A 13,057-nucleotide genomic window follows, 5' to 3' on the forward strand; every position below is an offset into this window, starting at 1 on the left:
TGCAGGGGCCAATCGCCTCACCCTGGTGGACGCCAGCATCGTGCAGCCCGTGGGCCTGGCCGTGCTGGGCAAGCACCTCTACTGGGCCGACCGGCAGCAGCAGCTGATCGAGCGCGTGGAGAAGGCCACGGGGGACAAGCGGACGCGGGTCCAGGGCCGCGTGCCCCACCTCACCGGCATTCACGCGGTGGAGGACGTCAGCCTGGCAGAGTTCTGTAGGTGGCCGGCCGGGCCTGGGGAGGGCAGGCATGGGCCTGTGTGTGTGTGTGTGTGTGTGTGTGTGTGTGTGTGTTAGTACCCAGCAGTGCTTGGTTTAACTCCCAGCTCTGTGCTTGGGGGTGCGGAGGGGGCTTCCCCTAGCAGTGCTGGGGGGCCTTGTGGTGCCAGGGATCAAACCAGGGTTATGCCCCCACAGTATCACAGTATCTCCCCCTCCACTCCCCCATACCTCTAACCCCCCCCCCCAGCACTAGCTCTCTCGCGCCCCCTGCTGGTGATTCCCAGCCCCATAGGACTCCATCTAAAACCAAAAGCAAGATGTCCATCAGGCCACCTGGGGAGGCCATCAGGCCTGCTCCTCGTGCCACGTGGCCCCAGTCTTTGCCCAGCTGTCTCGGGGCATCTCCCTGCGTCTCTGTCCTATCCCATAAAGACACTTGTCCCAAGGCTTACGGCCCACTGAGAGGACCCAGGAGGACCTGGCCCAGGGTCCTGGTCGGGGTCACGTTGGCAAAGGTCATTTGACCAATCCAGGTGTCAGGGATGCCCAGCCCCCTGAGGCAGGCCTGGATGAGCCCCAGGGGCTGGGGCTTGGTCCCTGGAACTGCCTTTTGCTCAGCGACGAATGCATCATCTTGGGAAGATGTGTGGGCCTCCCCGGGAGGGAGCCGGACCCCCAGGGGCACAGTTCCTGGGTGCTCTCCGCCTTGCAGCGAGCATGGCCGAGGGGAGAGGCAGAACCCAACCAGCCCCATCTCTTCCCCCCCTCAGCAGCCCACCCGTGTGCCCAGGACAATGGCGGCTGCTCCCACCTCTGCATTGCCAAGGGCGACGGCACTCCGCGGTGCTCCTGCCCCATGCACCTGGTGCTCCTGCAGAACCTGCTCACCTGTGGCGGTAGGTGGCGCCGCTGGGCTCGTTTCTCTGTACCCTGACAGTGCTCAGGGAGCACTCCTGGCTATGTGCTCAGGGACCACATGTAGTGCCAGGGATCGAACCCTGATTGTTTGGAGATATATGTACACACATATATACATATATATATATATACACATACATATACATACATATACATACATATATATATGTGTGTGTATATATATACATACATAAAACAGTCCTCAGGCCAGGTTAATCTTCCTAGCTCCAGCAGGGTCCTAGTCTCGTCGTTACTTACTTTTGGATCAGGACAGCATTTGTCATGATCGTGCCCTCAACTTATAGTTGAGTATCGTTGCGCTTTGGTCTGGCCCATTTCGATGCCAGGGTAGCTCACCGCTTGCCCTGGGTCCATTCAGTCCCTCTTCGGGACCCTGCTTTTGGGGTGCTAGGAACTAAGGGCAACTGAGTCAAGAAAGCAGATGCCCAGGAGTAAATATTATCCGGAGTCAATCAACTCCCAAGTTACAAAGCGTAATATTAACTGTCTTCCTGTGTCCATACAGAAAGGACATTGCTTTAAGGTAAACTATGCAAAGGACATATATTATGTTACAAGTTCAGTGTCCTTAGAAGGATCTGATCTTACAAGCTAACAGAATCTGATTATGGAGAAAAGGTGATTAACTGGCTGGGGAGGAGAGCACAGAGAAGAGTTTACAGGTAAACAGAGGAATGGGAGTGACTCGGGAGCACTGTGATGGGTGAAACCCGATAAACCTAAGCTCCCTGTGGCAATGTTATTCTACAGGTGCATGGCCAGTACCTTAACCCCTGGGCTGTCTCTCTGACCCCCCTCGGTGGGACCATCTGTTGGGACACCGGGCAGTGACCTGGGACACTGCCACAATGCTTCCTGGCACCCTTTGTAAACCTTGTCGTGGGGGGTCCCCGCTCCCTGAAGCCGTTCCCCTCCCAGTGCCCGCCTTGCTCCGCCGATCCAGCCCACTCCTAACTTCCCCGGGCGCCTCTGGGCTGTCTCCAGGTCACGTGGTAACGAAGCCACGTGCTTCCAGGGAAAGTGTGGCTCAGACCTTGTATCCTGCGCTACAACCCGCCTGCGGTGTGACATGCTCTCGTGACACCAGGCAGGGGCTGCGTCCCTGTCCCCCACTCGGCCACGCCCACCTGAGGGTGAGCCCGCACCCGGACAGGAGGTGAGGGTCAGCCGAGGTGCCTCGTGTGTCTGACCTGCTTCTGACGTTTGCGTCTCACAGCGACTTGGCCCATCGGGATGGAAACTGGAAGAGGTGGAGACAGCCGCTTTTGACAGCTGCTTTTGCTGTATCCTGGACTTTTCGATAGCCTCTGTCACTGTCACTGTCCTCCCGTTGTTCATCGATTTGCTCGAGCGGGCCCAGTAACGTCTCCATTGGAGACTTCGTTGTTACTGTGTTTGGCATATCAAACACGTCACGGGGAGCTTGCCAGGCTCTGCCGTGTGAGCGAGACACTCTCGGTAGCTTGCCGGGCTCTCGGAGAGGGGCGGAGGAATCGAACTCGGGTCGGCCAAGTTGGCTGCGTGCAAGGCAAATGCCCTATCTGCTGTGCTATCTCTCCAGCCCTGATAACCTCTATTTTCTTTTTTTTTTTCTTTTTGGGTGACACCCGACGATGCTCAGGGGTTTACTCCTGGCTCTGCACTCAGGAATTACTCCTGGCGATGCTCGGGGGACCCTGTGGCATGCCGGGGATCGAACCCAGGTTGGCCTCGTGCAAGGCAAATGCCCTTCCTGCTGTGCTATCGCTCCAGCCCCTGTATTTTCATATTCAGTTTAAATACTTTTAAATTTCTCCTGTTATTTTTGTTTTGTTTTGTTTTCGTTATTTTGGTGGTTGCTGTTCTTTGTCTTAACTACAAGGATGTTAGGTGGTCTCAAAAAATAGGGATTTCTTGGGCTAAAGAAGTAGTTTAGTGGGGAGGGTGCTGGCCTTGTGTGTGGCTGACCGCAGTTCGATCCCTGGCACCCCACAAGGGCCCTTGAACCCCACGGGACTGGTCCCTGAGCGCAGAGTGCTGTGGACCAAAAACAGAACAACAAAAAAAATAGGGTCATGCCGATCGCTGATTGCTAGCGTAACTGCATTGTGATCTGAGAGCAGGTTTCTCTGATTTCAACTTTGTTTCGGTTGCTTTGTCCTCCACAACGTGTTCAGAACCAAGCCCAGGGCTCCACATGCAGGCTGTGTCCCGGGCTTGGGCCCTTTCAGTCATTCGGTCATTCATGGTCGTCCCAGGCTCGCTCTGTGATCACTGCACCTGTGTTCGGGCGGCCAGACAGTGCTGGGGCCACACCCTGGGCTCTCCCCGGCCCCCGTGGGTTTGGGGGTGAGAGCAGCAGCATTCAGGGTGTGGGCCCTGCCTCGGCGGGTTCTCTCAAGGTGCTGAATCTCTCAGGGTTCTCTGCGTCCTGCCGGCTGCCTAAGCTGCCCACCTTGGACGGGCTCACCTCCAGTGCTCACGTCGGCTCACTCCTCTCTGTAGCCCTCCGTGTGCCCTGGTCCCCTCCCTCCCTAGAGCTGCTGAGGAGTGGTCCAGAATGTGGCCGGAAGGTCCTGGCAGGTGGCGCAGCAGTCAGGCTTGTCCATGGTATGCCTGGGGCCTAGGTTCTGGGGTGGCACCATGTGGCTCAGAGCCCTGCCGGGTGTCGCCCTTTGACACCACAGGGCCTCAGCGACACTGTCCTTGGACCCTAGTGCTGGTCCACCTGGCCAGGAGCTGCTTGGGTGCCCTCTCCCGCCTCAGGAGTGTGGGCACTGGAGAGATGAGGGGTTGGGGCAAGCTGTGGTCATCTTCTCTGTTGCCCTTTGCTCCGGCTGTCGGGGCTAGACTGAAAGCACAGCGGGGAGGGTGTTTGCCTTCCATGTAGCCAACCCGGGTTCGATCCCCAGCATCCCACATGGTCCCCGAGCATCGCCAGGAGTGATTCCTGAGCACAGAGTCAGGAGTAACCCTTGTGCCGAGTGTGATTCCCCCCTCCCCCCCAAAAAAACCCCAAAACAGCTGTTTCTGCCATGGGAGGGGATCAGTGGAGACGAATGAGGTGCCCAGGCCTGGGGCTCTGGTGAGGGCTGCAGCCCCATGCCTCACTGCCACCTTCAGGGCGGGTATGGCTGGGAACCCTCTGGCCACACCCAGTGTGGAGAGTCAGGTTTGCCCCCCTGTCTGCCCCATCTCTGCCCCCCATTCCGCTGTGGTGCAGGCAGGGACCTTCATGCTTGGGAGGTGCTGAGGACCCGAAGCTGCCCGCTGCCTGGCGTGTCTGCCATGTGACACCGACACCCTCATATCCCTGGCCCCTCCTACAGGCCACCCCACTTTTCCACGCAGAGAAGGGAGGGCTGGGGATGGGGGCTCGGGGGCTGTAGGAGGTGGCCCAGCTGATCGCTTCTCTCTGCTCCGTGCCTGTGTGTCCATGCCAGTCGCTGTCCTGGCCCCTGGAGCTGGAGAAGCGGACCTGGAGGAGGGGAAATGGTAGGGAACTTCAGGTGTCTGGAGCTCCCCTATACTCTCCTGCCCTCCCCCTGCTGGGTGCCAGCTCTGTTCCTGAGCCCTCCCCTCGCCACCCAGCACCCCAGGGCTCCCAGCACAGTGCTACCCAGGGCACCAGATTAACCATCTGTGGACCCCCGATTTCCCTTACCGGGCAGCGGGGCCCAGAAGGGTCCCAAGAGTCCTGGAGGCAGGCAGAGCCGGGTTGGGGGCTGCCAACTTCCAGGTCAGATCCACCATTCATTTCTTCTTCCTGCAAACATTCTCCCTGTCCTCACCCAGCAAGGGGCCTGTCCCCTGTTGCCTGTTGGCGGGGCAGCGAGTGACGGGGTCTCTGCCCGCAGAGCCGCCCACCTGCTCGCCCGATCAGTTCGCTTGTGCCAGCGGGGAGATCGACTGCATCCCGGGGGCCTGGCGCTGCGACGGCTTCCCCGAGTGCGACGACCAGAGCGACGAGGAGGGCTGCCCGGTGTGCTCCACCGCCCAGTTCCCCTGTGCCCGCGGCCAGTGCGTGGACCTGCGTCTGCGCTGCGACGGGGAGGCCGACTGCCAGGACCGCTCCGACGAGGCCAACTGCGACGGTGCGTCAGCCTGGCCCGCCGCACCCCTGCCCACCCGTCCCACCCTCCCGGCCAGGCCCAGCCGCTCCCTCTCGGCCCGGGACGGGCCATTTCTCTTCCACCCGGGCGCTGCCCAGGGTCATCACCTGGAGCCCCCACCTGCCCATCTAGGCCACACCAGCGTCTGACTGTCCACCCCACACCCCTACCTGAGAGCCCTCGCAGGACACGTGGCTCCCACCAGCCCCACCCCCATCCCCAACAGGGACACCACCAACGGGACACGGGGCTTCCACAAGCGCCTCCCCTGCCCTGGCCCCGCCCAAGACATGCCCGGCAGGCTCCACCCCCTGCTGTGGCCCCACCCAGGACACGAACCCACAGGCTCCACCCCCTGCTCTGTCCCTACGCAGGACGCTCCACTCCCACAGGCTCCACCCCCCTGTCATGAACCTACCTAGGACACGCCTCTCGCAAGGCTCCACCCCCTACTCTGGCCCGCCCCAGGATAATCCACTCCCAAGGCTCTACCCCCACACTGGCCCCGCCCAGGACACGCCCTGGGCTCCACCCCTGTCATGACCCCGCCCGACACGCCTCTCACAAGCCACGCCCAGGACGTGCCACTCCCATTGGCTCCATCCCCTGAACTGCCCCTGGCCAGGGCACGCCTCCCACAAGGCTCCACCCCCACTCTAGCCCCGCCCGGGACATGCCACTCCCACGGGCTCCGCCCCCTCTCCTGACTCCGCCCCCTGTCCTGGTCCCGCCCAGGACACGCCTCCCACAAGGCTCCACCCCCACTCTAGCCACGCCCAGAACATGCCGCTCCCACTGGCTCCGCCCCCTGTCCTGGCCCCGCCCAGGCCCCCCTCTCCCAGGCTCTGCCCCTCCTGGCTTCTTCCTGCGCCCCTGCAGTGCAGAACCTGCTAGATCATAAGCAGGCTCCTCCAGTTCTGACTCCCAGGCCCAGCCTAGTCCTTCCCTTCCACGCCTCCCCTTCCTGCCTCTTCCAGCTCTGCTCTCGCCCACTCTGACCCTTACAATGCCAGGAAGCCCCTCCCAGAAGCGGTCAGAGCACAGGCCCGCTCCGGTCTCTTTGCCCAGAAGGAAATGTTCCGTCCTCAGCCGTGAGGCGGGAGACGGTCACGTTAGGCGCCCCCACCCCCACCCCAGTCTTTCTGTTCTGGGCCGCAGGGCTGGTACTCAGGGCTTCACTCTGGCTCTGCTCAGGGATCACATCCCGGGACCATGCGGTGCTGGGGATTGAGCAGGCAGATCTGTGTGCAGAGCCAGTGCTTCCTGCCGTTCTCTCTCCAGCCCCTCTTGGTCTGTACTGCCGGGTACTTTGCCCTAACTCGGTCAAGAGTTTTCCAGATTTGGGGGCTGGTAGTATAACAGATAGGGCACTTGCCTTGCACCTGGCTGACCTGGGTTCAACCAATGTCATCGGGCCAGAAATGGGTTTCTTTTGAATTTCCTGAGCGTTTTTAGGGTCCTCAGGACCACCCCAAACCAGAGCAGCTTGGCAAGATGGTCCCAGGATTCAGAGCTGTCCAGGCCCCCTAGGCCGCCCCCAGAGGTCTCAGGGACCTCCAGGGACACACCTAGTGGTGCTCGGGGCCACACGACCGCAGGTAGAGGCTGTAATGGAGACCCTGAAGTGGCCGTGTGCCCATATGCTCTCACCTCTCACTGTGGCCGGTCCTGGCGCGGCTGAGCCTCGAAAGCCCCCAGGCTCAGAGGCTCCCCCCACAACAGCAAGTCTCCTGAAACTATCTCAGCGGCCCACCCTGTGTCTCAGGATTGTAACCCTCCTCCCGGGAGACCACAGCCTCCTGTTCTTAGAGCAGGACGGCTGGGAAGCTTCTAGAACAGATCTGGCCTGCAGGTGGCTCTGTGTGTGCCATGGATCTCTCTGCCTCGGGGGCCAGGCGCCTTCTGAGCTGGACTGTGCTTGGTCCCTGGCCCCTCCCGCCTGCACCATACAGCGTCCCCTGCTGGGGATCCTCCCCTACCTGGCACTCTGCCCCTCCACAGTGGGGGGGCTGATCCCCACTGCCAGTGAACAGGGACCACGGGACAGGGAGTCGGGGCCTGGATCTGTGGGGTCCACTCCCATCCGGCCCCAGAAAGCCCCCCACATCTGCTCTGTACTCAGCAAGGGACAGGGCACTGGTTCAGGGGGCGGCGTTGGGGCCCCCTCTGACGTAGCCCCCACCTCCGCACCCCTGTAGCCAGCTGCCTGCCCAACCAGTTCCGCTGCAGCAGCGGCCAGTGCGTGCTCATCAAGCAGCAGTGTGACTCCTTCCCCGACTGCATGGACGGCTCCGACGAACTCATGTGTGGTGAGCAGGGGCCTCTGGGACTGGGGGCGCCGAGAGTCCTTGGCCGGGGAGAGGCAGGAAGGCTTCCTGGAGGAGGCGGCGGCCAGCGGGAACAGAAAGCACAGAGGCCCAGCATCCTCTGGCAGGTGTCAGGATGGGAGTTTTTGCTACGGGGGTGGGGTGGGGGAATCCATTCCCACCTGGGCCAGGAGTGGACGCACGTGTGCAGGCACACAGCCTGCTGGCTCTTAAGTATCTGTGTGCCACAAGGGCAGTCAAGGAGGGCCTCCTGGAGGTGCTGGCCCCAGAGGGCCCCAGCTAGGACGCAGGAATGTCTCCACATGGGTGGGGCAGGGCCACTTCAGTTGTGGGGGAGAGCTCGGCGGGAGTGAGGGGTCTCCAGGGACTCGCCCAGTTCCTCTGCCAAGCAGGGGGCCGGGGTCCCCAGGACTTCCTTGCGCTGGGCCGCCGGGCTGGTGTCCAGTCCTGAGCCTGCACTTGGCCTTCAGCCGGGGTCCACGGGGCATCCCCCAGGTGGCTTGGGAGTACCTGGGTGACCCCGCACCCAGCCAGGCGCCCGTATTCCTGGCTTGGCGCCCCACCCCCCACCCCCCACCCCCGTCCGGGAGCTCTGCGGTTCCCCCCACACCCCAGCGCGCTGCTCTTCCTGCAGAGATCACCAAGCCGCCGGCCGACGACGGCCCCGTGCACGGCAGCGCCATCGGGCCGGTGGTCGGCATCATCCTCTCCCTCTTCGTCATGGGGGGCGTCTACTTCGTGTGCCAGCGCGTGGTGTGCCAGCGCTACTCGGGGGCCACGGGGCCCTTCCCGCATGAGTACGTCAGCGCGGCCCCCCACGTGCCCCTCAACTTCATCGCCCCTGGCGGCGCACAGCACGGCCCCTTCCCAGGTAAGAGCCTGTGATCTGCAGGGTCTGGGCGGGCCGGGGAGCGGACCCCCGACGGGGCGGCCAGACACTGCCCATCACAGCCGTTGCCAGGCGCTCAGGGCCCACCCGTCATCTCAGAAACTGCTGATCGCTGCGGGCCTCCTGCACGGGACAGACATTGCCACTCACCTCCTGCACGTGGCCATTGTGAGGCGCACAGGGCGGCTTGCTCACGCCTGGCGTGGTCAGTTGCTGTGTGTTTGTGCCCCAGGCAGGCAGTGTCCCTCCCTCGGGACTCCTGCTCATGGCCGGCGTAGCCAGTCTCTCCTGGAGCCTGTGCTAGGCGTCAGCGTCCTCAGCATGGTGGTATCACAGCTCCACTCCGGCAGGGCTGCTCTCTCCACCCGCCCCGGGTGTGTCTGTGTGTGTGTGTCTGTGTGTGTGTGGTGCTTGCAGCTTCTGTGTGTGTGTGTCTGTGTGTGTCTGTGTGTGTGTCTCTGTGTGTGTGGTGCTTGCAGCTTCTCCTGTCTGCTCCCTGCGTCCCACTTCATGTGTATGTGTGTGTGTGGTGGTGATGGTGCTCACAGCTTCTCCTGTCTCTGCACTCAGGGATCTCTCCTGGCAGTGCTCAGGGGACCCCCTGATCAAAGCCGGGTTGGCCACATGAAAGACAAACCTGCTGTCCCATGACTCCTGCCCCGACTGTCCCCTTTAAGGTGTGGGGACAACGCTGTGGAACTCAACTTGTGCTATTCTTGTTTGTTTCTGTTGTGTTTTGGGGGCCACCCCCAGCCGTGCTCTGGGCTCAGGGATTGCTCCTGGCGGGGCTCGGGGGACCTATCTAGGGTCGTGCGTGTAAGGCAAACACCTTGTCTGCCATCTGATTGCTCCCCCCAAACTCCTGCTATCTGGTGGGCCCTGCCCCGAGTCGTCCTCAGACCCTCATGTCCCCTAGAGGATGTGGGGGCAGGTGAACCCTTTGGGGAGTTGGAGGGGGTCACTGGGTCTGGCCGGCAGCTTGTCCCCGGCATGGTCTGGGCTTTGCCCATGAGGTTACAGTGACCAGGGGACAAAGCCCACCAGGAGCCGGGCCTGGGCCTCAGCCCGAAGTGCCCCAGAGCCACACACGATGGTGCCACCCTCAGGGCTCGCAGTGGGACCTGGTATCCGTGTGACAATGTCCCCAAAGCCAGTGGGGTGGCCTCTGCACGGCCTCTGCCATCCACAGTGTGGCTCGCACGGCCGATGCAGGTGGGGGGGTGTGCAGCGCCCCCTGACCTCGCTCCCACCCCTACAGGCATCTCCTGCGGCAAGTCCATGATGAGCTCGGTGAGCCTGATGGGGGGCCGGGGCGGGGCGCCCCCCTACGACCGGAACCACGTCACGGGCGCCTCGTCCAGCAGCTCCTCCAGCACGAAGGCCACGCTGTACCCACCGGTGAGTGGCGCTGTGGCCGTGCCCTTTCTAGACTCTTCTGCTGCCACAGACAAGGGTGGGCGTCTGCTCCCCTCCCCTCCAGCCCTGTCAGTGCTCTTTTATTTGGGGGAGGGGCTGGGGGGTTGGCAAGGGCCACTCAGCAGTGCTCAGGGGGCCATCTGGTGCAAGCAAACTGACTTTCTCTTAACGGCCCCCTGCTTGGTTCAGAAAAAGCTGCCCTTATCATTGCGGGGGCCGCCATCTAGAACTACCTAGAACTGGGAAGAATGCTCCGGTGTGGACCCCCACCCCCCTAGCAAAGCCAGCCAGCACCCACCCATGGTGCCCGTCTGGGTGCCCATGCCAGCTTCCTTCCCACCTGGTCCGACTCCCTCTGCCTTGGGCCTTGCTGGAGGTTGCAGTGCTCCTGGGGAGTTCCGGCACCAAGGGGACCCCCTCCCCATTGCCCAGAGCAGAGCGCAGGGGGACAGGGTGGGCTTGCTGCGGTGTGTGCAGAGCCTGTGACCCCGTCAGCATCGGATCCAGCCACGCCTGCTCAGAGCAGGCTTCCAGCCCAGAAGTGCTCTCACGAGGGGTGGGGTGGCGTGTCCTCCCAGGTTAGGGCCAGGCTGCACCCCTCCCTCTGGGCAGCACCCCTTATCCAGCTGGCCTGGGGAGGGAAACTGATCCCCTGGAGTCTCCAGGCCCTGCTCAGGTGAGGGACAGGAAATGGGGTCCGGCCTTCTCCTTCCTGAGACTTGGTGCGACCCCCTTACCCTGGGGCCCCTCAGCACAGCCACGTGTGGCCCCCATGTCTTTGACGCTGCCCTTCCCCTGTAGAGGTGGAGTTGGGGGGTCAGGAACGGGCCTATCCATACCCACGGTGTGGGGAGCCGGGCCCACCTGGGGAGCACTGTGCGGGGAGCGGCCCGCTCTGGGCTTTTACGTAATTCCCAGAGCACCGTTTGCAGATAAGCGCCAGCGCTCCTGCTAATTTTAGAAGCGCCTCTGCCCCCAGAGCAGCAGGCCAGGGTGGGCGTGCTATTTTTAGCCAGGGCTGCGCCTGCGCAGTGAGGGAGGAGCCGGCAGCGGGGGCAGGGCCCCCCTCGGGTCACTTCCCTGAGTGGCCTCCAGGGGTCTCTGTCCCTGGCTGCTGTTTCCCAGTGCAGACCTGGGGAGGGGTGGTCCTTCCACGCTGGGGGACAGGAGGGAGGAGGTCACCCAGGGAGGCTAGAGGCGGGTCTGGCGGGCCCCCACGGGGACAGCTGGACAGACACCCGCAGAGGCCAGTGTAGCAGTGAGGGTGTGAGGTGGGGTAGGGTTGGGGGGCTGATGGGAGACCCCGAGGCTGCGGCCATGCTGGCCACCCTGGCAGGCTCGGGCGCTTGCGGGTCTCAGGCTGGTCACTCGCTTCCTCCTGCAGGTCCTGAACCCGCCGCCGTCCCCCGCCACCGACCCCTCCCTGTACAACGCGGACGTGTTCTACCCCGCCAGCGTGCCCGCACCCACCCGGCCCTACAGGTACCCTGCAGCCGAGCAGGACGCTGGCCGCCCACCCACTGCTGACCCGCCAGGGCTCCCCGGAGCTCAGGGGTGCCTGGATCCCCCCTCAGCCCCCGCCTGCTGGGAGAACGGACTCGGGGTCCGAGTGCACCCATCCATCCCTCCTGCCTGGCCCTGGTGCTGTTCCTGAGTGGTCATTCCTGTCTTTCCTGGTGCCCTCTTGAGCCCCTGAATGTCCCCCACCCCCTGCGCCCACTTGTCCATTCGGGGGTGGCCACTCCCCTCCCTGGGATCAGGTGGAGCAGTGTGGTGGGCATTGTGGGGCACTGAGGGTGAACGACCAGTTTGCCCACCCCTCCGGGTGCTGGCCGCCTGTGGACACCAGCGTGGGGAGCCGCCTGCCCTCTGGTGGCCGCTTCTGGGGACTGCAGGCGTGGCGTTACCCCTTTGGGCCCTGGGCGCTGTCCTGTCCACCCCAGCCCCTTAGTCCCTGCCGGCCCGTGTGGCCCTTCCTTCCTTGCCCCGTGACCCCTGTAATGCTCCAGACGCCTGTGTTTGCTTTGAGGCTCCGACCTCACCCCGATTTCTGGCCTTGGGGCCACGAGGGAGGTGTCCCTGTGGGCATGTGCCCGCTGGCCTGTCCCAGCGGTGCCGTAAGGAAGGTTGTTGGCTTGGGGCTGGAGCGATAGCACAGCAGGTAGGGCATTCTGCCTTGCATGTGGACAACCTGGGTTCGATTCCCAGCATCCCATATGGTCCCCTGAGCACTGCCAGGAGTAACTCCTGAGTGCAGGGCCAGGAGTGACCCCTGTGCATCGCCGGGTGTGACCCAAACAGAAAAAAAAAAAAAGGAAGGCTGTCAACTTCTGGCACTTTCCATGCAGAAGCTCCCGACGGCTAGATCGTAGAAGCTCCCGATGGCTCACAAGCCCCTTTTGAATGGGTCCGGGGGTCCGGGAGGTGCCTGGGGGCTGCGGGGCTCCGAGGGCCGCCCCTCACCTCTCCCATTCCCCCCCCAGACCGTACATCGTACGGGGTGCAGCGCCCCCGACGACACCCTGTAGCACGGACGTGTGTGACAGCGACCACAGCGCCAGCCGCTGGAAGGGCAGCAAGTACTACCTGGACCTGAACTCCGACTCGGACCCCTACCCGCCGCCGCCCACGCCCCACAGCCAGTACCTGTCGGCCGAGGACAGCTGCCCACCGTCCCCCGCCACGGAACGCAGCTACTTCCGGCTCTTCCCGCCCCCGCCGTCACCCTGCACGGACTCGTCCTGACCGCCCGCCCGCCGCTGTACATAGTTTTAAATACGGAAAGAAAAAAAATATATTTTATGACTCAGAGAGAGAGAGAGAGAGTCGGGGTTTCACCGGACACTTGGGGTGTGAGGGCGGGCCGGGCGGGGACACTGTACAGAGGAAGTATTTATAAAGCTCGTGTTTCGTAAGCGTCACTGCCATTCTTTCCCGCCCCGTGTGCCTCCCAGTCCTGAGTCCCCGGGGAGTGGACAGCGGGTCCCCGCCCTCCCGGGCGCTGGGCTACCGGATGGGGACCCGGGGTGCCTCCCTGACCCCCCATGCCCGTCCCTGCAGGCCTCCGCTGGTGCCCAGTCGGGGAGCAAGCCTGGTCCTCCATCCTTGGGGGCAGCTGAGGAAATACGTAATGGGGATTATGGAGGTTGTGCCCTTGCAGAAGGGGCACGCCGGC

General features: G+C 63.0%; 1 protein-coding gene across 1 annotated transcript in view; it reads left to right on the plus strand.

Annotated features, from left to right (window-relative positions):
• The window catches only part of LRP5 (LDL receptor related protein 5), a 60,565-nt gene extending 47,777 nt beyond the window's left edge, over positions 1 to 12,788 (plus strand). The window contains exons 16-23 of the mRNA XM_056132001.1: positions 6 to 215; positions 991 to 1,116; positions 4,996 to 5,232; positions 7,449 to 7,559; positions 8,212 to 8,448; positions 9,725 to 9,864; positions 11,267 to 11,364; positions 12,366 to 12,788. Coding sequence (XP_055987976.1) covers positions 6 to 215; positions 991 to 1,116; positions 4,996 to 5,232; positions 7,449 to 7,559; positions 8,212 to 8,448; positions 9,725 to 9,864; positions 11,267 to 11,364; positions 12,366 to 12,627 — 1,421 coding nt within the window. The 3' untranslated portion in view covers positions 12,628 to 12,788. The remainder of the gene's footprint in view (positions 1 to 5; positions 216 to 990; positions 1,117 to 4,995; positions 5,233 to 7,448; positions 7,560 to 8,211; positions 8,449 to 9,724; positions 9,865 to 11,266; positions 11,365 to 12,365) is intronic.
• The last annotated feature ends 269 nt before the right edge of the window (positions 12,789 to 13,057 follow it).

Source organism: Sorex fumeus, unplaced genomic scaffold, assembly GCF_029834395.1.
Source record: "Sorex fumeus unplaced genomic scaffold, SorFum_2.1 ptg000093l, whole genome shotgun sequence".
Classification (NCBI taxonomy): domain Eukaryota; kingdom Metazoa; phylum Chordata; class Mammalia; order Eulipotyphla; family Soricidae; genus Sorex; species Sorex fumeus.